We start from the raw sequence: 26,817 nt of genomic DNA, 5'->3' as shown, positions 1-26,817 counted from the left end.
AGACCAGAAAACATAATGCCCCTCTACTATCGTAGGTGGGGCATAAAAAAACTAATCCGGGTTACAAACTAAAACTGAGGGAAACGCTTCACATATTAAATAAAGGAGAACTACGACACAACAGAAACACAACATTAAAATGTAACACAGAGAAGCGAAATATAATATAACAATGGCTATTTCCTGACTTGGAACAGGACATTTAAGAAAAAAATGGTGGTTTGAACCTAGATTTGTTACATGCCAAACCTCCCGCATTTATGGCAATGTTAAATATAACATTAAAATGACAACATTACATGACAGGACTACAATACAATTACATGGGAGAACATATAGTACAGAGAAACACAGTAATAATAGCTAACAAAAGGTACCAGGTTTTCAATGTTAATACGCAAGATGTGCGTTTCGTCCACACAATAAAATATGACTTTCATTTTCAATGACATTGGGTAAATTTAACATTGTCATATAAACAGGGGTTTGACTAGCCATAAAACTAGGTTCAACCCACCATTATTTCTTAAAATGTCCAGTACAAAGTCAGGAATATAACTCTCGTTTTCAAATAGCTCGTTTCTATGTATGTTGCATAAGTATTTTTTTTATTGTTGCATTTTACTGTCATTGTTCTTTTAGTTGTTATGTTTCCTTTGATTTTAGATTGTAACTCGGATTTGTTTTCTCTTAATCGATTTATGACTTTTGAACAGCGGAATACTACTGCTGCCTTTATTTATTAACTATCAATGTGTTCCTCGCAATTAATTGTCAAAGTTTGCCATTTTGTTGTTATCTGTGTTTATGTTTTCTTGTGAGGACAGTTTTCCAAGGAATGTGCGTACATGTCTGTAACATTAAAAATGGAAATGAGGAATGTGTGAAAGAGAAAACAAACCGACTAAAGTGAAAACAGCCGAATTTATCTGTTTATATATCATGTAAACAGTCTTAAATTGTTGAACGTTAATAATTGTATTATTCGTACATAGAATATTTATAATCAAATACACATAAAATCTCTGTTAACCTCTTACATAGACTAGTAGAAATTTTATCATTTTTTTTTTGTTTACTTATATAGAAATTGTGTGAAGATACACCAAAAACTAGCAGCTGGTTCTGGTTGCTGTATACTGGTTGCCAACAGGTCTGAAAATAAATAATATAGATTATGAAATTATTCATTTGGTAAAATGTCACAATCCATTTTGACTTAAAAAGCTTGAATGACTTTAAACGACCCAAATCACATATAAAAATATCTCGCTATAAATGTAATGCGTCATACATCGATTCTTGATTCATTTCATCAGGAACTATCAAAGTGGAGTATTTGAAATCCAAAGATGTATAAGAACCGAAACAGTTGAAAAGAAATACTACCTAAAGGATTGTAAAATAAAGCTAAAACGTTACAAGGTCAACTTAGCCTCCAGGATATGAAACCTTAGTTTCTGAATATTTAAAACGTTATAAATCATACCTGAAACGAAGTACTAACTATGTTACAGAGCTCATGATACCATGTTGGACTTTTGAATCAAATTTTGCAGGAATAACCAATTCTGAATCGAACTAACTTAGTTAAAAATAACTAAATATGGATACATTATGAACAAGAACATTTCACATGTTCGAACTTTTGTACAACTTTGGTGAATATATTAATCATATCATAATGCTGTAATTTTAAATTATTTTTTAAAAAGTTCCGGTCCTATTTTCGGTTTGTTTTGCTCGCCAGGTTTCTTTTATGTTATAACACCATATCTTCGCGGATAAGATAAACTTGATGTATTGTCATGTATGTAAAATATTGTTGAACATAATAAAATGAAAAATATTTGATAGGTGTTTTTCTAAGCTTGGACATGTTTGCTATGACTGACATTGCATTTATATAACGCTTTGATGATATCTTCAAATACTTAAATATGATTGAATATAGGAAGATGTGGTGTGAGTGCCAATGAGACAACTCTCCATCCAAATAACAATTAAACAAAGTTAACCATTATAGGTCAATGTACGGTCTTCAACACGGAGCCTTGGCTCACACCGAACAACAAGCTATAAAGGGCCCCAAAATAACTAGTGTAAAACCATTCAAACGGGAAAACCAACGGTCTAATATATATAAAATAAAAAAAACGAGAAAAACATATAAATTACATAAACAAACAACAACTTCTGTTCATTTGAATAAGTTTCCTTGGTTCACACTTCGGTAGACCGTGTTGCCGAAACTTACCTTCTTTTTACAAACTTACTTTTGTTTTATAAACCAAACGCAGCCAATTATCACAAAAGCAATAAATAGGAAAATTGATGCTGCAAAACCTGAGATTAATCCAATTGCGACTTCTTTTTGTCCCGCTGAAAAGACAAATACTGTTCATATCATATCTTTTACATTTTCTTTATTTTCTATTAACAGACCTTTTAAGATAGTTTTAAAATTGATTAAAAATATTGACTGATGAGTTGCTGTTTCATCGGCATATATTTCACATTCTGTTTTATTCATAATTAACTGTTTACAATCCGATTAAATGCTTTTGCGCTCACATATTTATCCTGATGTACTGTTTCATGGAAACATGCTTAAATGTTTATAACACAATGTTATACCGAATCAATGAAAATCATGCTCTTCAACCATTTAGTAAAATTTTTATTACACTAAGGAACATAATTGCATCCAAAAGCTAAACATAAACTATTTAACATACCAGATTTAATTAATTATCTTATTGATAACGCATCTACACGAGTGGTTGCACTACATAAATCTTACCAGAAGCACTCATTTCAGAAGATCAAAGGCAAAAATAATTAGGGATAGAAGAGAATAAAAAATAAAAATTATCAAAACGAAGAGATTTTAATCGGCTTAAGTCTAGAAAAGTATTTAACAGTAATATATATAAACGGCTTCGCTTCGAAATATCTTTGCCAGCAGGTCATAACTTAGTGGTTGAACAGAAGACTTACTTTCTTTGTCATCAAATATTATTTCTGGGTCTATCATTTCACAGCGCCTTCCTATATATTTACTATAACATCTAGAAAATAAACAACAATCAGAAAACGAAGATAATATATTGATACATTTGACATTAAACTTGAAAAAAAAATATTTAGGATTTCGTTTTACATACTATTTGGCAATAGATAGATATCCTTGCCCATTAATGGTTTCCGTACACACGAATATCATGCTTTGCTTTGTTTTGTTTGCTGGTTATTTGTTAGTTCCACCAAGGATTTGTATAGTAAGTCTTATTATACAAATCCTTGGTTCCACGTTGTATTCTGTATTGTTATTGTTTCATAAAAGCATTTTATTCAAGTATATAGTTTTCCAAAATACCTGGCTTATAATCTGATACGCCAGACGCGCGTTTCGTCTACAAAAGAGTCATCAGTGACGCTCAAATAATATTTTTTATTAAAGATACTCACGCACATTGCACTGTTCTGTCTTCTACATATACGGCAAAGCAAGATCCTCCATTTAAACAGGCTACCGTTTTTGTCTCATTATCTGAACAACTAAGTCTATGATTTTCAGGAATCATTTGGCTATTCACTTCTATGAAAATACGAAAATCGTTATATACCACTAGCCTTGTAAAGATATTAAACACTTTCAATCAATCTTTACACTTTTAACAAGTTGTCTCACATGTTACTGAATTTGTATATCAAATGAATATCCATAATAAAGACTTTACTGTCTCAGTTACTTATGTCGAACTGGGACCGATATATTTATAGGGATTATGTGCTATATATTTTGTACACATTTTGTCATCCATTATTATTTTCATAAAAAAAAAAAGAAAAAAAAGTGTGATTCAAGCAGAGTTCTTCTACATGGTAAATATAGTACAAAATTGCTTTACGATGACGACTTCAAATAATAATTTAAATTTTTCATCGGATGAACACCATTTGTTTTGGTTCAACACCAGAATGTTTGTTTATTAAAGCGTAAACTTTTTCAAGGAAAAGCTACTTATTGACAACTTTTTAAATCTTAGTGTTTTATTTTTTGTACATCTCTTTTCTTTTCGAACATTGTCTAAACATGATTTTGATGAGAACGGCTTGATCATGCATATTTTCGTTCTTTCATTGTATCGTAACCTATTTCTTGGTTAATAGTCTAAATTCATGAGATGAACACTGTAGCTTTTTCTTCCATTTCTAAGTCGGTAAAATTGATTTGGATATGTTTGCTGATTCGCTTTCAAGCTGATACATTTTGACAAGTGTTGTAAATATTTCGGAGTGTGATATAATTTGTGTGTTTAATTTTTTTTCATTGTGTGATTCGGTTATAGCACTAAACAAAAATATTTTCACACATATATCTATTCTAAAAATACAGTTCTATACAAACATTAAACTACTCAAAAGTTAGTTATCGTTATTGAATGGTCTGCTGCTGTTCAACAATACATAAATTGCTAAGCTTAGTCAGTTATTTAAAAAAGGATACCATCGCCATTAGAATTTCGTTTTGCATTCACTATTTGTGTTCATCTTTTTGAGATGTATTATGGATATTAGCACATCTACGTCGTTTGTACAATACATTTGTTTATATTTATTAACATCTTATCTATCAGATTTTATTTGTTTTGGTTTTCGGAATAAAGTATTTTTATTATTGTGAATGAAAAAGAGCCTATATTTTTTATTTAATTCATTGAATGTTTTGTTGTCGAAAAAGCGATATAAATAAGTTCTTACTTTGAATAAAAAAAAGTTTCTTATGTAAATTTACCTGTATACACATACAGCAGACTAAAGCATGAAAACGATAGGCTCACTAATAACATGTTGCTTTCCTAGGAAAGCTAGACAATCTATAACAAAAATAAGACAAGATCAAAGCTAAGATTCAAAAGTGTACATATTGCCAAGCAAGTACAAAAATGAGACTTAAACTAAGAAATTCCATAATTTTATTCATTCTTTTTTTTTATTATTTATACAAGTACAGACATATTTCCATTGATTAAAACACATATACCAAGGAATAAATCTGGTAAGAATAATTTATATAGATGTCGTTAAGTCCCAGTCTCACTAGACCACGATCGCACCACGCTCACCGTGATCTAAAATAAATTCAGATCGTCGTGAGGTCGCAGTATGAGGGGCATGAAAATGTTAATTTTCGTTAATTTCAGGATGCTACTACATCCTCATTACGCTTCTACAACGCTCCCGCTACGATTATACCACGTTCTAACCATGCTTTCTCTACGATGATCGTGATCTTACTACGCTCATTACGTTATCACTACGACCATACCACGAGTTATCTCAATGCAACACGATCTTACCATGCTTTTTATGCGATTAAAGCACGTTCTTACCACGATTATACCACGTGTATACCGCGATCTTTCTACGTTCTCAGCAATAACGTAAAATAGTGTTCCATATAATACTGTTCGTTTCCTTATATTTCTGATTAATAAGTAGATTTCTCGGATATAACACAGTCAGGCCACCAAAATTTACCAGAACATGTGGGCGTGATGGTAGGAGTAGGTGTAGAGGTAGAGGGAGCTCTGATACTAACGAATCCTGATCTAGCAGAGACGTCGGACCGACCAATACAACCTAAATCACAACCTATTGCTGGTCCATCAAGCTCAAATGACGATGTTTAAGTGAACACCAGCAGAGATGACACATAGGTGTCAAGCATGATTGAGCTGTAGCAGAAAAAGGACAAGAAGTCCAAATTGCATTCAGACAAACAAAACCTGGAGGGTTTTTATATATTTCATGTGAAAATGACAATGAGCATGATGGTCGTAGTATGAACTTATTCAGGTCGTTCGAAGAGCGCGATGAGGACGGCATGCATGGCGTGCTAGAATCGTACTATGGTCTTGAACAGCGTGGTGTAAACGTAGTATAGTCGTAGTGGAAGCGTAGATGGGTCGTGGTGAGAACGTGATGGTCGTAGTGAGGTCGTAGTTACGTCGCTGTGATATCATAGCACAGTCTCTCCGAAAAGAAGCACGATTTCGCTACGCTCTCGCTACGATGGTACAGCGACCTTTACTATCTTACCACGACTTAAATTCGCTCTCACTACGCTTCTACTACGACCTGATTTCGCCACGACCATACCACGATTGTTTTGAACATGTTCAAAGATGTCCACGCTCATCACGATCTTGAAGACCTCACCATTACCGTATTATGACCTTACTGCAATCTTCACGATCGCACTACGATCGCCAAATTTTGCATTTTTTTCACAAATCATAGTGCGATCATGGCCTAGTGGGACTGCGGTATTAGGCATATACTAGTAAGTTCTGTCGCGTTCAACAAGGTATATGTACATGGAACTGTTTATGTTAAGCTAGGTTCACACTTCCGATCAGACCAACTCGACCAATGCCGATCAAGACAAATTAAACGATCTTGAGACTGGTCTGACTCAATTGACAAAAATGTTCGGGGTGGTCTACCTTGGATCTGACTTTCCTGCCGAGAGTTTTTGAAATGTCAAAAACATTCGAGTAAGGACCCAGAAGCCGTTCACTCGAGAAAAGATCGAGAATTTGTCGACTAGTGGTCGAATTGATCGAGAAAGAATCGTGTAGAGATCGAGTTTGGTCGGAATACAAATAGTTTACCGATCAGCACTCGATCATTTCGATCTTTGCTCGACTTATTTCCGATCATTTCCCGATCAAAACCAACCTGTTCGATATGTGGTCCAGATTAACTCGATCAATGCCCGATCGCTTTATAATCACTGCGACTTCTGTATTTTTTTCATCCTATACCAACTAGACCAACACCCGATCTCTACGCAACCACATTCGATCGACCACTCTTCGATCTCTACTCGGCCAAACACGATTCTCTAAATATGTGTGAGCTCTGATTAACTCCCGTAACTTCGTTTCTGCAAAACTATGTTGTCTCTATTTATTTCTAAACTATACACAAATGCCTCCATGTACAGTACGCGTCTGTACTTTTGCAAGGAGGCGTACAATTTTAAAAGACAGACAAAAGATACTAAAGGGACAATCAAACTCAAAGGTCGAAACCGACACAGCCAAAGCGAAAAATGAAAGCAGATGAGAAGACAAACAGCAGTCTACATAACACAACCTAGCAACACGAAACCCAATAAAGCCTGGAATGATCTCAGGTGTTCCGGAAGGAAAGTAGATCCTGCATTTTGAGCCAAGAGAATTTTTCAAATATGAAAGTAATTGTGCATTTAAACTCACTAACAGACAACTGATGACTAATTTAGCTTTCAAAGGTAGTTTTTAAGAACATCAATATTATTTTTAACCTGTCTAATAGGCAATTTTTGTTTGGCTGTCCGTATTTTCCGTATGTCCATAAAACTTTTGTAGTATAAAAATAAGAAAATGTGGTATAATTGCAAATGAGACAACTCTCCACAGGAGACTAAATGAAACATAAATTAACAGCTATGTGTAACCGTACGGTCGAATGTTCACAAACACTTTTTTCATACGGTTTTTGACGCAATTTTATAAAAAAACAATGAGACGAAAGACAAATACTTTTTATTTAAATTCGTGAAAGATATATGTAAACAGCTTCAGAAACAGTATCCTCCAAGAGATTAAAATTTTATATTTGGCCAAATTAAGTGAAAACATGCGACATCTTTACCCCTTTTTTGCAATATTATTAGTAAAAACAAGCAGGTTGTTGCCATGGATACACCAAAAAGGAATAGCGTGAACCATTCAACTACTGGGTATCAGATCTATGGAAATAACTGATTACATACATTCAAGTATGCACACATATGGCACAAACAGTAGGCTTAATTTGTAAGAAAGTAAAAATAGGGGATGGAACAATTGATGTTTAGATGTTTATTTCTACATGTATCTAACATGTATTTTACACCAGTACTTATCGAGTGCCAAATAGCAAGAAAAGAGCAGTTAAACTCCCATAACAAATCAGCGTCTCCTCTCTGTTGAGCTTCTGCAAATCTCTCCTACTTTTGATTTTTCCATTTGATTAGGGACATTCCAGTTTCCTCGGAGATCAGTATTTTTGTGATTACAATTGATACTGCCCACATAGTGGTCGCTGTGTCAACAACTGCATCATCCGTCAAAGCCATTAACCTGTCTATCTGAGCTCTAGCCACCTTGCCCAATAATCCAACTGCTTTATTTCCATGTAGATACTTTAAATGTATAATAATTTTTCTCAGACATTCTGTGAACTACTGAATCAAACCAAATAAACGGAAAATGGAACACAGATAATGCCCCAGCCTGCATATAACGCTATAAAGAGTGACTTACTTGACTTAATCCACTTCGTCCCATGGGGGACATAGGGCGACCACTGTAGCTTTCCATCTTTTCCTGTCCTTTGCCAGTTTCTTTGCTTCACCCCATGTTTTCCCAATTTTCTGAAGATCAGATGTTAAATCTCTGCGCCAGGTGGATTTTGGTCGCCCTCTTTTACGATGGCCCTGAGGATTCCAATCTAGTGCCTGTCTTGTTACATTTGTGTTGCTTTTACGAAGAGTGTGTCCAATCCATTTCCATCTTCGTGTTGTTATCGTTCTTTCTATTGGCTCTTGCCTTGTCCTTTTCCATAACTCTTTGTTGCTGATTGTGTTTGGCCACTTGATTCCAATGATGTTTCTTAGGCATCTGTTCATGAAAACTTGTAATGTTTTTGTAGATGCAGCTGTCAGTCTCCAAGTTTCTGACCCATAAAGAAGAATAGATTTTACATTTGAATTGAAGATCCTAATTTTGGTGTTTGTTCTGAGCGCTTTGCTTCTCCAGACTGGTTTTAGGATAGCAAAGGCTTGTTGAGCTTTTCTTTTTCTTGATTGGATGTCTTCATCTGTCCCACCTGATGTACTTATGACACTTCCAAGATATGTAAACTCATTGACATCTTCAACTTCAGCATCTCTCACTTTGGTTTTGTTAAGTTGGTTTGTGTTTACCCTCATAGATTTTGTCTTTTTTGCATTTATGTAAAGTCCTACTTGTTTTGCAGTTGTTTCAAGGTTGGTTGCTTGCTTTTGTGAGTCTTCATGGCGATGGGAAAGCTGGCAGATATCGTCTGCAAAGTCCAGGTCTTCAAGGCATGACTGTAATGTCCATTTAATACCTAATGGAGTATTGTACGATTTCCGACTCACCCAATCTATCACTATTAGAAAAAGGAGAGGGGAAAGTAAACATCCTTGTCTGACACCCGTTGATACAGGAAATGGATCTTTCAGAGTCTCTGCATGGCTCACTTGACATGTAAAACCGTCATAGAGCTGTTGGATGACGGTTATGATTTTTTCGGGTATTCCATAATGTCTAAGGATGTTCCATAGTACTTGATGGTCTATACTATCAAAGGCCCTCTCGAAATCTAGAAATGTTAAGTATAGGGATGTCTGCCATTCAATGGTTTGCTCGATGATGATTCTTAATGTGGCAATTTGGTCAATGCATGATCTCTCTTGTCTGAAACCGGCCTGTTAGTCTCTTAGTAACTTATCAACTTCTTTCTTTAACCTCTGTAGGATGATGTGACATAAGACTTTGCTAGGAATGGAAAGCAAAATAATTCCTCTCCAGTTGCTACAGATTGATTTGTCGCCTTTCTTTGGTACTTTAATGAGGATTCCTTTACGCCAGTCATCAGGTATATGTTCGTCATTCCATATTTTGTTAAGTAGTTGGTGAAGTTTATCAATACATATGTTATCCATTGCCTTTATAGCTTCAGGGGGTATGTTGTCGATCCCTCCTGCTTTCCCATTCTTTAGTTGTCTTATTGCAGTGTTTACCTCTGTTTTAGTTATATCTCCTGTCTTGATGTTCAGGACCTGTCTCCCTTCAATGTTAGGTGGGTCTGTTGGAGGGGGTCTGTTTAGCACTTCTTCAAAATGATCTTTCCATCGTTTTAATTGCTCTTCAATTTTTGTTATCACATTGCCATTTTTATCTTTAACTGTAGCATTTGAGTTCGATCTTCTTCCACTTAGTTGTTTAGTTGTGTTGTAGAGAGATTTTATGTCTCCTTTGCTACATGCAATTTCTGCTTCTTGTGCTAATTGTTCAACATAGTTTCTTTTATCCTGTTTACAGTTCTCCTTACTTCTTTGTCTTTCTCTCTATAAAGGTCTTGTGTTTGTCTTTTTTGTTGTCTTGTGGTGGCATTTAAGACTTTTTCTTTGGCTTTTCTCCGTTCTTCAACCTTAACCCATGTATTATCTGACATCCAGTTTTTGAGGTTATACTGCATGTATCCTAATGTTTCCTCACATGTTTCTAGTATTACATTTTTTGTCTGCTCCCATGTGTTGTTAATATCATTCTCCTCTATATCCAGGTCACTTATAGCTGAGAATCTATTTTGAAGAGATATTTGGAATTCTTCTCTTATGTTTGGTATTTTCAGATTCCCAACGTTGAACTTTCTTCTTTTGACAACTGATTTTTTTGGGGCTAAAAGTTTCATCTTTATTGACCCTATAACTAAATGATGGTCTGATGCTGCATCTGCTCCCCTTTTTACCCTTACATCTTGCAGTGAAGACCTCCATCTCTGAGAAATAGTTATGTGGTCTATTTGGTTTTCTGCATTTCCTGCTGGTGACACCCAGGTTACCTTATGGCAGTTCTTGTGTTTGAAGAGTGTTCCTCCTATGACAAGGTTGTTGGTAGCACAGAAGTCTGCAAACAGTTCACCGTTTTCGTTCATTTTTCCTATCCCATGGGGCCGATTTCTCTATCCCATCCCTTTCTTTCTGATCCAACCTTAGCATTTAGGTCACCCATAAGTACCAATAGGTCTCTTTTTGGCACTTTTTCTATAGTTGTTTGTAATGAGTGGTAGAAGTCTTCCTTTTCACAGTCATCTGCACCATTGGTTGGGGCGTAAACTTGTATCAGGGTGTTTTTTTGGAAACGTGAGTTAAAGCGTGCTGTGATAATTCTTGGTGAGATGGGATTCCACTCCAGCAAAGCTGTTTTAGATCTTTTCGTTATTAGAAATCCAACTCCCTTTTCGTGTGGGTCATTTTGTTTGGTGTTTCCGGAATATATGATGGTGTGGCCTGTATTCAAATTTGTCATGCCTGATGTGTTCCATCTAACTTCACTTAGTCCTAGAATTTCGATCTTGTATCTATCCATCTCTTTTGTTACTTGTGCACATTTACCACTTTGGTATAGTGTTCTTACAATCCATGTGCCTATTCTGGTGGTGAGTTTGTTTGAAAACAGCTCCATCGGCCTTCGCGTCATCTACTGTTTTCGATTAAAAACATGTTCTTCCTCCAGTCTGTGACGAGAAAGAGTATTGGCTATTGTAGTCGTTTCTGTAATCAATATTTTTTTCCAAGGCAGGGTGATTAACCCTACGCTTAACCCCCTGTGCCCGGAGGACCGGCAGCTTTTCTGTAGGGGTTCCATCCCTTAGACGATTGTTGTTGCTATCGAGTTCCATCTACCCGGATTTTCTGTCTGGATTTACTTCCATAGCCTTTGAATCAAGAATCCAATCACAAGGCAGTGATACTATTTGACCCATAGCTGGGGCAAGTATGATGAGTGCTAGGGCGTGTCCACACGCCGGTGGGCCTACACACTGCATCTCTGGGGCCCTTGCTGCTCCGAGATCCTCTACAGATGACGCCTAGGATAATAAAACCTAGTTACCGTGTGCTGTCGCGAGGAGGCACTGTAGAAGTCTTGGATAGTGTAGAGGCTGTGTACTGGCAGGAAAGATTTACACACTCGACTTTCTTTTCACCCACCAGTGAGTTAGCCAGCGGCAGTGATATAGTATTAACTCTACCACTGCACTAGACGCATACACAACCCCTGTGGTAAAAACCACCAGCATACGCTATAAAGAGTCATTACCCAAGAATGATAAAAGTGACACCACCCAAATACGCACTTGATCTGTGTTTCATGGTAGTAAGCATTGTCCAAACGTTTCATAGAATTTGATCGAGACAAAATGAAATTAGAGAACGGAAACTAATTGTTCGGACGTACGTATACGTTCTTACGGACGGACAAGGGTAACATTTAATGCCTCCTCCGCTGCATTGGGTGATATAAAAAAAGAATCAGACGTTTTATACTGATATTGTACATACCAGACTAATACCCGACTATCCCTACGACCCCTATACAATCAAGTCGATCTGATCTGCCCGAGATCAGACTGAGATCGAGTATAGTTAATTTGGTCTAGCTAGTCGAGTAAAGACCGTGTAGAGATCGTGAATTGGTCGGTATCATCGAATATATATTAAATTAGTGGTCAGGTTGGAATCGTGACGGAGTCGTCAAGGAGTCGTGAATGATCGAGTTAAGTTCGTGTACAGTCGGATAGTAGTCGGTTAGGAGTCGTCAACAGGCCTGATCAAGAATTTGGTTTCGCTCGGTCGTGGAAATTTGGACAATCGGGATCATCGAGTTTATCTGATCGGCAGTATGAACCTAGCTTTAGTTAATAACTACTAGTATGAAATATCACTTCAAGATGTTTACGATATTTGTATTTCATAGCCAAAAATGTGCAAAACAGACATAAATGCCTTATATTTTATATCTTAACATTTTTTTATTATTCTTTTAAGCTCATCTGGCCAGAAGAGCCAAGTGAGTTTTTTTCATCACTTGGCGTCCGTCATCCGTCGTCGTTAACTTTTATAAAAATCTTCTTTTCTGAAAATACTGAGCCAATTTAACAAAACATGGCCACGATCATCATAAGGTTGTCTAGTGAAAAAAAATGTGTCCGATAATCCCTCCTGCCAACCAATATGGCCGACAAGGCTGAAATAGAACATAAGGATAACATGCAGTTTTTGGCTTATATCTCTGAAACCAAATCTGAGCAAATCTGCTTGGAATAAAATTGTCCTAAGGTTATGATCCATCTCCCTTCAAATTTTGAGACGATTCAGACAACCCCTTGATGGGTTTCTGTCCCTGAATTGGAAATTTTCAGGCAATTTTACTTTTTGGTTTTTATCTTGAATACTATTATAGATAAACTGTAAACAGCAATAATATTCAACAAAGTAAGATCTACAAATAAGTCAACATTATTAAAATGGTCAGTTGACCCCTTAAGGACGTATTGCTCTTTATAGTAAATTTTTAACAATTTTTCTTACATTTTTGTAATCTTTTACAAAAACCTTCTCCTCTGAAACTACTGAGCCAAAGTTACCCAGTCTCGTCCACAATCATCATTGGGGTATTTAGTTTCTTTCAAAACTGTGTTTGGTAAACTGGCCAACTGACCTAGATGGCTACCATGACTAAAAATAGAACAAAGGGGTAAAATGTAGATTTTGGAACATATCTCTGAAACCAAAGCATTTAGAGCACATTTAACAGAGTAAAATTGTTTATCAGGTCAAAATCTATCTGCCCTGATATTGTCAGACGATTCAGACAACCTGTTGTTGGGTTGCTGCCCCTGAATTGGTAATTTGCAGAAAATTTTATAGCTTTTGGTTAATATCTTGAATATTATTATAGATGGAGATAAACTGTAAACAGTTAAATGTACATCAAAGTAAGACCTTCAAATAAGTCAACGAGACCAAAATGGTCAATTGACCCATCAAGGAGTTACTGCCCTTTATAGTATATTTTTACAATTTTCATAAATTTTGTAAATTTTTGTAAATTTTTTACAAAAAATTTCCACTGTAACTACTGGGGCAAGTTTATTATAGATAGAGATATTTGTAAGCAGCAGGAATTTTCAGTAAAGTGAGATCTATAAACACATCACCATCACAAAAACACTATTTTGTTATGAATCTTTCTGTGTCTATTTTTATTATGCACATTCACAAAGGTGAGGGAAACAGTCTCTTAAGAGCCTCTAGTTACTGCTAATTGTTATTTATTGGTTGGATTTGATAAATATTTCATTGCTTACAGTAATTTATACTAAACATAAAATACCATTAAGCCGACAAATATAGCTTCTGTTGATATATCATTGATGTATTTATCGTAATTTTAAACCAGATTTTTCAGAGTAACATTAAACATGACGACGCGACAAGATTTATGTATTGTTTCTGTGTAATTCCTCGATGCATAACGTTTATGTTCCTACGCAAACTCTCATTTTTACTGAACTTACCTTACAAAATGTCAGCTAATAACTGACCATTGCATTCAGAAAAGCTAATGAACAATTCTAATAGAACATGCATGACTTCCAAGAAAAAGTATTTTTTCATGGATATTCCGATCATTTAATCTACAGATCCGTGTACATTGAATTAATTTCAAAACAAAAGTTTTAAATGTCTACAATGACTATCTAATCCTAATATCGATTTTAAATACCCCGCATATTTACCTTTTCAGTGACCCACCAAAATTATATCATTCATAATGTTCAAATACCAATTAACAAATAAAGCTGAAATAGGTAACTCGATACTCTTCGATAAAAAAAAGTGCAAATCTTTACATTCTTTCATAAAGTCGTATGTACTCCTGTCCGTCAGTAAATTGTACTTTGGCTAATTTTAAAACATCATTCCGTTTTTACTAGAATTCATGATATAAAAACTTCTAGCTTCTTAGATCATTTAATAGTTTCTTCTAATTAAAAGTATTCCCTATATAAAAGATGATTGTTGGTACAAAAACTTCAAATCTGTCGAACAATTATTGTATTTAAAACAAATTTATTATGTCAGAAGAATTCTTCGTACCGACTTTCTGAAGGTAAATATTTAAAGGCAATTCTGGTCCCATACCAATATACCAATATAGGGCATACAACTTTTGAACCTTTATCGTAAAAGTGTTAGATATCAGCACAGATAATCACAGATTCCAAAGACATGAAATTATACATTTGTATAACCTAAACAACAGAAAATGCAAAATAACATTCCATAAGTGTTATAAACTTGGCTACTGTAAAGTTTTATTTTGAGATTTTTTTCCTCAGAAAAATGTTTATATTTATAAAGAAAATGTAGATCTTTGCTTTTGCCTCGAGTATGTGGAGGTTCTTGAAACCAACCCTTGTAAACAAAATAAACATTGAATGCATCCAGAAGTGCCAATACCGGTCGATCAAAAGTCATCAAAAGGAGTCCAGGTAGGTTGATATTTCTTCTTATTGATTTTTTACCTTGTAAACTAGCACTTTTAAAATCTATTGTAAAGCAGTGTTTCATATTCATATTAAATGAGGGAGGAACTATACCAAATGACCAGTAACCACCTTTATCAAAGGAGTCAAAATAAGAAAATCAAGCCCTGGAATATCGTATCGACTGAGAGATATATACTCCATAAGCAGGCGTTGCTGGACTGTTGCGACCGAAAAATTGAAAGTGAACACTTAAGAAGCTAAAATAATCTCTTGTGTCGTAAATTTTTGTTTTCAACCGACCCTTATTGTTATTTTTTTATGTAATTCAAATATGACCCAGATTTTACAGTATCTGTTGTATCTTTTATCTCAAGTTCAATTGGATAGATGAGTTCAACATAGCCAAAATTTTTGAACTATTTAGTGAGAAAACATTCTCAATTGCAATATAGAAGAAAGCGAAGTTTAACGACATTGTTAATTTCTGTTTTCAATGCTCTTCAACTTTGTACTTGTTTGGCTTTATAAATATTTTCATATGAGCGTCACTGATGAGTCTTATGTAGACGAAACGCGCGTCTGGCGTACAAAATTATAATCCTGGTACCTTTGATAATTATTTTTAATAAGAAGCTGTTTATGATGTAAGACTTAGACGAAAAAATAACAAGTAGGTAAGAAGAGAAGCTCAGTTGGTGTCGATGGGAATGTCGTTTTTTGTTTGTTTTTTTTTTTAAATTCAAACGTCCTCCAAACGTAACAAATATGTTGTCAAACAAAAAAATCATAATCAATTTATTATCGACTTTCCTCCAAACGTAACAAATATGTTGCCAACAAAAAATCATCATCTTCATAATGTCAGTTTCAGAGAATTGTAAACGAATGTAGATAATATCTCCCTTTATAGCGTAAACCTACCGGTCCCTTTTTGTGGTGTAAAATATATAATTGATTTCATTGTGTCAGAATAAATATTCCGAAAATATATTTCACCGTTCAGTAATTGAACTGATTTTGCTTTAAATATTTGTCACTGGACGTTATCAAATCACGATAATTTAACATTCAAAATTGATTTTAATAAAGATTCCTTTATCATAACTCTCCTGAAAATAATTGTCTTTAAAATCAAGTAACTACAAATACTATGAACATGATTAAAATATTTCCCCAAAAATTGTCGGGAACATAATATTCTTCCATAATGTATAAGCCTAATGTATAATGCATACTTGATTGACATTTTCATAACAACACATTAATTTTAAGCATTGAAATGTAAAAACCTCCTGAAAACACCTGCTGGCATCTATACACAAAATAAGATGTTTACAAATATAGTTTTAAAGGGAACAATTATCAAATCTAAAAAACAGTTCTATTAAGAAATTAAATGCTGCTAAACTTCACTTCACTAACATACACAAAGCTTCACTTCAACATAAATATAAATGAAATGGCATTTATCAATGTTATCTAGAATTCAATAATTAGTAACATGATGATATATCTTGTATAATCGGTTTTGCATTGTACATGTATGTGATCTATGTTTTATGGACGGGTCCCACATGTGCAGCAGGATCTGCTTACCCTACCAGAGCACCTGAGATCACCCCCAGTTTTTGATGGGGTTCGTGTTGCTTATTCATTAGTTTTGTTTTTCGTGTTTTATGTACTGTTATTTGTCTGTTTGTCTGTTTCTTTTTTGTACGTTTTCAATTTATGATATTGACTGTCCTTTTGATATCTTTCGCCCTTCTTTTATTCTCCAAACTATAATAGAATCTGATCCACTTGAACGGAACCCGTTTACATCTATTCTTGAGAGGGAAAATGTTAAGTCTTCAATTATCATATGCTTCGATTAAAAATTTCAACCGACTGATACTTTGTGATTGAGGTGAAGGTATATTCAGATAGTTGGGATTAGTGTTAAAACCCAAAACTGACATAAAACAACTCAAGATTTTGCAAGATTTTTCTTTAGTCATATAAATGTAGGTGTACGGATGTTCTATTTAGTGAATTGTAAAAATAACTTCCATCCTTTACTAAGCAGCTAGTATAGTGTTATGTTCAAACAAGAACGTTATTTTTAAAGGACAACTACAGATTTGTCAGTGGTGTTGGTCCTTAGAACAAATTTTTTAAAAATATTTATACATTGAAGATATGTTACACGAGTATACATGAACGAAGATTCCTTTTTATGGCAATTTGCTTCTACGATGTCACAGCCTTTGCCTATTCAAAAGAAGTATCTACGTCTCCTGTTCACGTGTTATCCTTTGTCTGGAATAGTTTAATCTAAAAAGCGCGGTTTTCATGTTAATTCAGAGTTTTAACGCCCGTTTAATGTTTGTGTCTTTGATAATTTTGCATTAAACGCATAACGTGACGTTTACATGAAATGCACATGAGGTTACGCCGAATTAACTTTTTCCAGCTGTTTTCACGTTACGCTTATTCTGCACCCAACTGCACAGCTACGGGAATCATATCTCGTTACAGACACACAGTAATCGTTAGATTAATGATGTCTCTTTAATCGCTTTCTGTGTTCTTTGTTTATCATCGTATGGGTTCAAAGGTGTTGCTGATTGGTCGCGGTTATGTACATCATCACTGAATAAGAAAAGAAAATACAAGGAATAATAAGGAGCATGTACCACTTTCCTAGCATTACTTTATAAAAAAAATTATTTCTAGATATGAATCGTGATCGTGATATGATTTAATGAAGTTGGTTCAAATAAATGCAACAGGTGTATAGCGCTGTTAAATTGTCATGAATCGATAAAAAGCGATAACAAATCCGGGTTACAAACGGAAACACATCAAGTATAAGAGGAAAACTACAGAACAACAGAAACACTGTACTGCGACAAAACAAAACCCCTACATCCATTGATAAATGTTCGGAAGGATGACGTTATAATTTGAATCTATGATGATTAAACAAGCTAAATAAAATGTAATTTAGATTGTCTATGATTTGTTGCGTGTGTTTTAATTTTGAAAAAATTTCATCTCATTAAATATTGTACATTTCATTAATAACTATGATGCAAATAAAGAAAAAAGATGGTACTGATGGTTTTGGTTTTATTTATGGTTTGGTTTGATTAACTATAGCAAACTATCCATTGACTCCGAATTCTCAGCGTTGTAGATGTTACATGTGTGTTCTATTACTAGATCAAAGCCTGTAACATTGATACCAAAGCAAAAACATGTCTTTCAACTAAAAAAACAAATAACATTTTGGCCTTTGACATAATCTTTTTCATCTAAGCAGATGCAGTTTGCAGGGAACATTTTCATCCGAACGAAAAAAGTATTGGCTATTCCTATAATCAGACTATTTCTGTTTATCAAATTGCACCTCTCAAAATTTGTTCTCTTTTGATTTTATTTTACTTTTTTTATTTGTTCCCCACTTAGCATCTTTGATGCATGTAATTTGAAGGTACGAATTCTTCACAGCACTAATGCAAACGACGTGCCTATTCTTTATATTGATGAAGAAAGATATTTTATGGTGTTTAAATGTTTCACCTCTCTTTTATGATTCTTCACGAGATATAGATAGTAGATCAAAATGTATTATAATCTTCTTACCATACTTGAAGAGTTTGCAAGATGCTTCATACCATTAAAATCATTGCAAAAATATATTAGAAATTGATAAATGGTTCTCGATGAAAGTTTTAATGTTTAGAATTATTCAATTTCCACACCTTTGAGGATTTGATGAGTAAACAGTTGATATATCAAAAAGTTTCCTCAATGTTAGTACTTCATGTTTGGATAGGAAAAGGGTATAGTACGACAAATCAATGTTGGTAGTCCTTTAAGACTTGAATTAACAGTGTACATGATTACAACAATGAAAATTATTACTTCTGTTGCTTAAACAGTTGCTTGAAGGATGTTCTCACCATTAACTATCATTGATGCACTTTAATCGAGGTTTTGTTTGGAGATCAGATCCATTATATCAACATATGGTTTTATATGATTGCCAAAGCCATGATATTTCATATTTTTTCAGACCAAGATTATATTCACTCTGAAGTGTGTTTATCAAGATGCATTTGTTTATCTATTTATAGAATAACTAATCGAAGAATTTCAATAAAGACAAATATTTAACGAGTAACAGAACGAATTTTCGAATGACAACGCCCATTGTTGTGTGACGTCACAAGAGAGTGAAATAACCACGTTTATTTCACATGTGAATTTATCGGATTTTATTTCACTTGGAAATCAATGTAATAAATATATGTATTTACGTTTTTTGATTGAGTTCAGCCTTCCAATTGATAATTTATCGTGTGTTTTTCTATGTTGTGATGTTATTCTATTGTTTCAGAAAAAGGGAGAAGGTTTGGTACCATTAAAACGTTAAATCCCGCTGCAAATGTTTGCCCCCTGTCCTAAGTCAGGAATCTGATGCACAGTAGTTGCCGTTTGTTTATGTAATTTATACGTTTTTCTCGTTTCCCGTTTTTAATATAGATTAGACCGTTGGTTTTCCCGTTTGAATGGTTTTACACTAGTAATTTTGGGGCCCTTGATAGCTTATTGTTCGGTGTGAGCCACGTCTCCGTGTTGAAGGCCGTACGTTGACCTATAATTGTTTATTTTTATAAATTGTTATTCCTATATCTATGTCTTGTCGTTTCATACGTTATGAAGTTTATGCCATTAACGAGATCATGAGTAGATTTAACAGTGGTATGTTCTTCTTAAAGTGAAAATGCTGCAGGGATATATATGAAGATGTAAAAAAGTTTTTCTATTGAAAGTAAGAACGAGTAAGGTATTTTGTAAGTTTCATTGAGAAACCAAACTTACCTCTTCTTTGTACATATTTTGTAAACAATTGCTAAAACAATAATAAGTAAAACGTAGCCTAATCCACCAAAACCTGAAATGCAGGCAATTTTGACTTTTCTTTGTCTCGCTAAAAATATAAAAACAAATGTAAAATAGTAAAAATAGCAAGATTCAAAACGGAAAGTCCCTAATCAAATTCGAAAATCTAAAGCTCAAACACATCAAACGAATGTCCTCCCATTATGAGTGTATGTCGACATCTATATGTATTTTGTCTGTTAATGTCGTTTAGTCAGTGTTTCATTAACAAATACATAAATGTGTATTTGTGTTTATGAATACGAAACTGCTTGCTATATTTTTTAATGAATTATTGCCGATTTGTTTCTTGCAATACATTACTGAATGGTTGAACATCATAACAAAATAACATGTTTCAAAATTATACAGTATACAAGGCGTCGAATAAACATAGCACTAGAATCCAACCGTTAAAAATGACAAACCAATTATTAAGTTGAAATGCAGTAAAGTTCACAAATTAATTCAATGAAATTGTTGATTATATTTATAAGTGAATTTAAAACAAAATTACTGCTGGGCTTGGATAAATAATTCAGATCTTTACCGTCTTGCTATGGAATACAACTGACAAGACAACGCAGTATATATTTATATAAATTGTTACAGTTTTTTTTTTTTTCGTTCTTCGTTTTTCGTTTTTTATGCTGTTTGTAGATTTTATTCTCAAACTTTGGAATTAAATCAATTAGTCAAAAAGCTTACTTTCATATTGCTCAAATATAATTTCAGGATCTATCATTTCGCATTGACTACCAATATATTTAGTTAAACATCTGAAAGAGAAATATGAATGAAAACCAATCATATATTACATTTGTATATTTCAATAGTTCAATTAATTGGGAAACAAAACCTTAAACTGGTTTACATTACTTTGACTTGACTGTATTAGTAGTTCTCCACCTGTTGCAACTTATTCAAAATTATGACCAAATTGCATTTTTTTTATAAAACCAAACTGTTTAACTGGTCAGAAATGTCAATAAATTGCTGTTGAAAACCACATTCAAGTTGTGAAATTGCCAGGTGATAAAATAAAGCATACAATCCTATACTACTTTAATTCCATTTCAATGTTATTATGTAAAATCAGTTTAACAGTTTGTATATAAATTTATTGTTATTGTCATGCGGAAGGTAATAGGTAGTAATTTTGAATGGCTATACAAAAGTATACACTAAGCTTTCATACAATTGTTGTTCGATAGTCTTTTATTTCATAAGAATCAGACATCATTTGAGTTAAAACATTTTATATTCAGTAAAATATGTCTGCAATAACAACACGTTTTTATAAAGTGTTCATGAGATATAATAAATTTTTACTAGACTAAGTTATCAAAAAAAAATAATGTTTTAGGTTATATCCCATGGAAACTTATCAACAACGTACTGTAACTTCAACACGAACCTCATTTTTTTTTAAACAAATTGCAAATTGGTAAGAATTATGAATAAGCAGCAAGGTAGAGAGCAACACAAACAGTCAAGTCACAGTAATTGACGTAAAAGTAGGTTTTGCTAATTTCTTTTTGATATTAACATTCATATGTGCACAATATGTGCACAATCAATGCTATCTCATGAGCTGTAACTTCTTCTGATTTCACACTTGAACTCGAGTTCATCTTAATTTCATCTTCTACTAAACTTTCTCATTTACATTTTAGATTTGGTGTTGTATCGATTTATGGAATGAACTTAATACAAATATAATATAGATACTCACGCACATTGCACTGTTCTGTCTTCTACATACACAGCAAAGCATGATCCTCCATTCAAACAGGCTACATCTTGTGTCTCATTATCTGTACAATGTAGTCTATGATTTTCTGGGATGGTTTCGTTATCTACTCTGAAGATTATTCTGTTTGAATTGTCGGAACGTCTCCTACAACCATCTATAAAATATATAAAACTGTAATTTAAAAATTGACCATTACAGATTTAAGTTGCAGTACATCTTCCAAACATAGATACAATAGAAAAAAAACAATAACTTTTTATTACCCTGGTAACAGCAACCAGATGGAGGACCCTTAGGACGCTGAAACAAGACTTGGAAGGTTTTTGTCATGCACAGTATATATCAAATTAAACATTTTTATTAATGGAAAAAACCCTTTGTTGTTCAGAAAAAATAATTCGGGGTATATCATACATGAAGTAATCATGACTAAGAATGTGAAGATAGTTTGTCGATGTATCATTTGAAGCCTAACATCCATTAAACCGAAGAAACCGAAAGTAAATTACAGAATCCAATCAATTATTTATGAAGTTCAGGATTTGTTTTTATACTGTTTGCATGTTAGTGAATATAAACACAAAGTGTATCAGATTTTTGAATTGTCGAAAGTTTTTTTGTCGAAAAAGCGATAAAGGTAGCATATTAAATAAAATATGAATAAATACATTATTGGCTTAACGCAAATTTACCTGTACACACAAACAGCATACTGTACCATGACAACAGTAAGCTCCATAATGGCATATTCCCTCCCTGAAATATTTTAAGTAGAGAGGTATACATACATGTAGAAGTTTTAAAATTTCAAGTGCATAAAGCTGTGTGATTAAAACTGTTCATATCTTCATTTTAAAACGTGACCTGTATTTACAATATATCATAAAAAATCACAAAACAATGATCGAATACTTAATGTCATACTGTAAACCAACTAATTTTCGCGAGCGATTTATTTTCGCGACTTTCGCGAGTAGAAAAATAACGCGAATAGAAATCGTCGCGATTATGTCAAGCTTGTATTTTTTCGTAGTTAACTTGTATTTTTTCGTACTTAACTACATCAAGTAAATTTGATAATCGTGAAATTAAATCGCCGCGAGATGTGCAAGAAATGGTCAAACGCGAAATAATGTTTCCGCGAAAATAAGTTTGTTTACTGTATATTATAAAAGTCAATAACAATAAGCTGCTTTAATTTTAAAAAGCAATCACCTCTTTAGTTTTTAGAACCAGCATAGTATCCTTTAAAAACTTTTGATAGCTAAAAATTGTAACTGATGTCTTACTATAAACTACAGCTTATTTCATTTTTTAAACTATTTTAGATAGGACGGGATTCTTTTGAATCTTCCTAAATTGTAATAAATATATTTCTTTGATCAGACTGTTAAATCAAACACGCGAACATTACTACTATACAATTTTTGGTGCTAATAGCTTTTTATCAAATCAAATAAAAAAAAAAAATACTTGTGTTGATTCAAAGTCTAAAAACCAAAGTAAATGAGAGGATATGACTCAGATACTATACTTAATAAAATAGCTGTGAATTTATCTTTTTTATAAGTTGGCTCTAAATTTTGGGACACCATCTTTCTTTTAATAAATTAATTGTCTTAAATCATTTAATGAGATCACAATTATTTTCTCATGAGGTTCTTGTTGCTCAGTCTTTGTTTTCAAAGCAGCGTTTTGTGCTTTCATTCTGTTGTTTTTCTCATTGTAATTGGTCGTTTTGCCATGGCATTATGCGTTTGAATATTCATTTGGCATGTAAACACATCTTTAACACGGGTTTTCATCTTTAATCAATTTCAAAAGTCTTTCATTTCGTTTTCCTATGATTGCAAAATATGGTTTTCCCATACTATCATCATGCCATCCTTACAACGTATGGGAATTCAATAAAAACTGTAGCCTAAAAAGAATTGAAGAAGTATATCTTTATTGTATTTTCTAAAATGTCCTTAATCAACTCAATTTTACATGGTAGAAAGAATCCTTTGTTTGATTATATACGCCCATGTGATATTTAAATGTCAAATGTATGCATCAAAGTGTATATAGTGTAGTACATTGTTTACCAACTTCTGAACATTCAATAAAGTTCATTTGACATATTACGTTTGTCAATACGTTGATCGATACAAAGATATTTAAAATAGATTTCTGTTTGTAGATAAATATATAAAAACAGGCATAACATAAACATGATAAACCAAACATAAATGAATAGTATTTACCCATTGCAAGATCTGACTTATTGTTTGTTTATTCATACACTTCGTCGTTATCTCTTAAATAGTTTAGCTATGTTGATATTTCTATGACATTGTTACTCTATATAAAATTTGTAGAAAAATTTGCAATAAAAAATATGTATGTATCGTCGCATCTTTTCCACGTCCCTCTTTTATGTTTACTGCATTTCATACACATATATGCAACAACCACTTTCATCGCTAACTCGCGTCCCTCATCAAAATTAACAATAAACCTCTTTACCTTAACAATTTCGGTTGAGCCAACCCTACTATGCCAATCAGTTAAAATTCTAATCACAGGTGTATGACATCCATGGTGAAGTATTTTGATTGTTATTCCACCGTTTCTGCTTACAAATCCGTCTTTAATCTAATTAAGGAAGTATGTAGGATATTTAAAATTACCTTTGTAATGTCAACGTAGATTATATTCAGCAATACATATCAATTAAAATACTACAAATATGTTCCCTTTAACCTTCACACGAAAATTATTTCATTCATAAAGCTCACATACCAGGTAACAAATAAAGGTGAAATTGGTCAATCTATAGTCTTTTATATATTGTGTGTTCATCCGGAAAACACATATGAACTGTTCCGATTATTAACTTTTAGTACTTCAGCTAACTCTGAAAATCTTTCTACTTTTTGAATTTTAGATAGCCTTTCATTATTTTAAATTTTTTGTATGAGAAAATGTTAACCAAACCTCCGATCGGTCGCTAATGAAATCCAATTAAAATTCATAATATCGTGAGCAAATAATTTGTTCATAAAACTAAAACAAATTTATTAATTTTCTGTGAAATTATTCTTATTTCTCAATCATGATGTACACTAGTATTGCAGAATATTGCAGTACATATACGTGGTGAAAATACACAAAAAATAAAGCATAACCCTATAAGTGTTCCTGTTGATATAGAAAATTATGTGTTTTATCATATTAACGGCTGTATTTTCTATAAAAGACAATACTTATGTTTGATTCATTTTTTTTCAACTTTTTCCTCATAAGGGGAGGTAACTCTAATTGTAGGGTATAATTTTATAATAGAGAGTGTTGGGGAGTTACGTATTTTGATATGAAGAAAGAAAACAAGCCGGCTGACCTTATTTTGTCTTTTTTTTATCTGGTAGCACATTTGATCTTATCAAAATTCTATAGTATAGTTTTCTTTTTATCACATAAAATTGGGTTTTCCATGCATTATCATTCAAAATTTTACAATGTTGAACAAGCTGTAGACTGAATAAAAAAAGTTCGGTGACCACATTTTTTGTTATATTTGATAAAAAGCATGATAAAAACTACATTTTGACGAATTATCCAAAAATGTTATGGCTTTAAATTCAAAGAGGTGTTTTCATCTTTATGGTCTACTTCGTGTTTCTTCCATCTTTTTTTAGAGCAGCGGGGAGGTAGAAGACCTTCTTTTTTATATGATTTTTAACGATTTATATGTGTGGAAGGTGAACTAAACGGGAGATGTAGTTGACCAAGGGTCAATCTAATCATAAAAATAGGTCAAACAAAAAACCAACACCATGGTAGAAGAAAAGACGACACTTACACAAAATAAACGCATTTACCCCTACTGCTGAAATCGACAATGCTGAAAATGTCATTGTTACTATATATTTGGTAGATAAAGATAACAGAACGAACACTAGCTGTTATATATATGCACTTAGTTTTTTTCTTCTAACATATAGTTAACTGTATACGTATACAAAAACATTCAGTCTTGAAAAGTCTTAAATTCAGCAAATATGTATAAAAAGTAAAATTACAAAAATAATGAACACCGAGGAAAATTCAAAACAGAAAGTCATTATTCACGTGGCAACATTAATAGTTCCAAGACATCAAACGAATCGATAACAACTGGCATATTTCTGACCTGGTACAGACATTATCTTATGAAAATGGAAGATTAAACCAGGCCTTAAAGCTAGCCAAAACTTTCACTCGTATGAAAGTCTCATCAAATTCAATTATATTAAAAACGATGTGTGAATAAAACAACCAAACACAATGTATAAAAATGCCGCAAATAGGGGTTCAACAGCAACTCGAACCCCACCAAAAACTGGGTGGATTTCATGTGCACTGGAAGAAAAACTGATCCTGATCTACATGTGGCACCCATCGTGCTGCTCATGTTGTTACAAAGCCGGTAAATAGTCTGATTCGGTAGGTCACATTCGTGAAAAGGGAACGGGATTGTAGTTAAGTCATAGGGAACATATCCGATATCATCTGTGAAAGGGATATTTTTCTTTTAAGGTTCACTAATAACATTATTTAATTAACGAAAATACAATCTGTTGTCTGGAAAATTCACGCTGGTTCAGTCACAAAACATCATTAACTTTATTAACTATATAACTATAACACAATGTTGCCCATTTTTGCGTATTACCTTTTATGTGTGTTTGTTTTGTTCATAAAGTATTGTCAATTTGATGCAATTATTGCGACTTTAATACAAAGTTTGGCTGGCTTTAATACTATATATAATCCAGCTTTTCTACATTGAAACATGCATGTGCCAGGTTGGGTTTGTGACTGTTTTTTGTCCATTCGTTTGATGTTTTTAACCCTTTTGCTATTTGGTTCGGGTCTTTCCTTTTTAAATTGTCCTCGGAGTTCAGTATTTTAGTTATTTTACT

The 26,817-nt window shown here is 33.3% G+C and overlaps 2 protein-coding genes across 3 annotated transcripts; both read right to left on the bottom strand.

Annotated features, from left to right (window-relative positions):
* Window positions 1-752: 752 nt before the first annotated feature.
* LOC143070574 (uncharacterized) lies at window positions 753-14,318 on the bottom strand. The gene is made up of 6 exons (XM_076244817.1): window positions 14,212-14,318; window positions 4,802-4,883; window positions 3,472-3,601; window positions 3,001-3,071; window positions 2,277-2,382; window positions 753-1,155 (listed from the first exon to the last, which is right to left on the bottom strand). The coding sequence occupies exons 2-6, from the start codon at window positions 4,854-4,856 to the stop codon at window positions 1,113-1,115; spliced, it is 405 nt and encodes a 134-aa protein (XP_076100932.1). The 5' UTR covers window positions 4,857-4,883; window positions 14,212-14,318; the 3' UTR covers window positions 753-1,112.
* Window positions 14,319-16,246: 1,928 nt separating this feature from the next.
* LOC143072037 (uncharacterized) lies at window positions 16,247-24,808 on the bottom strand. Of its 2 annotated transcripts, none has more exons than XM_076246810.1 (6): window positions 24,544-24,808; window positions 22,564-22,627; window positions 21,851-22,025; window positions 20,824-20,894; window positions 20,056-20,164; window positions 16,247-17,817 (listed from the first exon to the last, which is right to left on the bottom strand). In XM_076246810.1, exons 2-6 carry the CDS (start codon window positions 22,616-22,618, stop codon window positions 17,718-17,720), a joined length of 510 nt encoding a protein of 169 aa, XP_076102925.1. In that variant the 5' UTR covers window positions 22,619-22,627; window positions 24,544-24,808; the 3' UTR covers window positions 16,247-17,717. The 2 variants fall into 2 exon arrangements, with proteins under 2 accessions (XP_076102925.1, XP_076102924.1); XM_076246809.1 differs by lacking the exon at window positions 24,544-24,808 and adding an exon at window positions 24,380-24,537.
* Between the last annotated feature and the right edge of the window lie 2,009 nt (window positions 24,809-26,817).

This window comes from Mytilus galloprovincialis, chromosome 4 (assembly GCF_965363235.1).
Source record: "Mytilus galloprovincialis chromosome 4, xbMytGall1.hap1.1, whole genome shotgun sequence".
Taxonomy (NCBI): Eukaryota; Metazoa; Mollusca; class Bivalvia; order Mytilida; family Mytilidae; genus Mytilus; species Mytilus galloprovincialis.
Note: the sequence above shows the minus strand (reverse complement) of the source record. Positions and strands in the feature narration are given on the sequence as shown.

What these genes read in the sequence shown, in the direction of transcription:
- LOC143070574 (XM_076244817.1), bottom strand. Translation starts at nt 4,856, where the DNA reads ATGTTATTAGTGAGCCTATCGTTTTCATGCTTTAGTCTGCTGTATGTG. An exon ending in GACAGAACAGTGCAATGTGC is followed by an intron (nt 3,072 to 3,471) that starts GTGAGTATCTTT and finishes TTTATTTTCTAG; the next exon opens with ATGTTATAGTAAATATATAG. An exon ending in GTTTGGTTTATAAAACAAAA is followed by an intron (nt 1,156 to 2,276) that starts GTAAGTTTGTAA and finishes ATTTATTTTCAG; the next exon opens with ACCTGTTGGCAACCAGTATA.
- LOC143072037 (XM_076246810.1), bottom strand. Translation starts at nt 22,618, where the DNA reads ATGCCATTATGGAGCTTACTGTTGTCATGGTACAGTATGCTGTTTGTG. An exon ending in GACAGAACAGTGCAATGTGC is followed by an intron (nt 20,895 to 21,850) that starts GTGAGTATCTAT and finishes TTTCTCTTTCAG; the next exon opens with ATGTTTAACTAAATATATTG. An exon ending in TATATTTGAGCAATATGAAA is followed by an intron (nt 20,165 to 20,823) that starts GTAAGCTTTTTG and finishes TTATATTTTTAG; the next exon opens with CGAGACAAAGAAAAGTCAAA.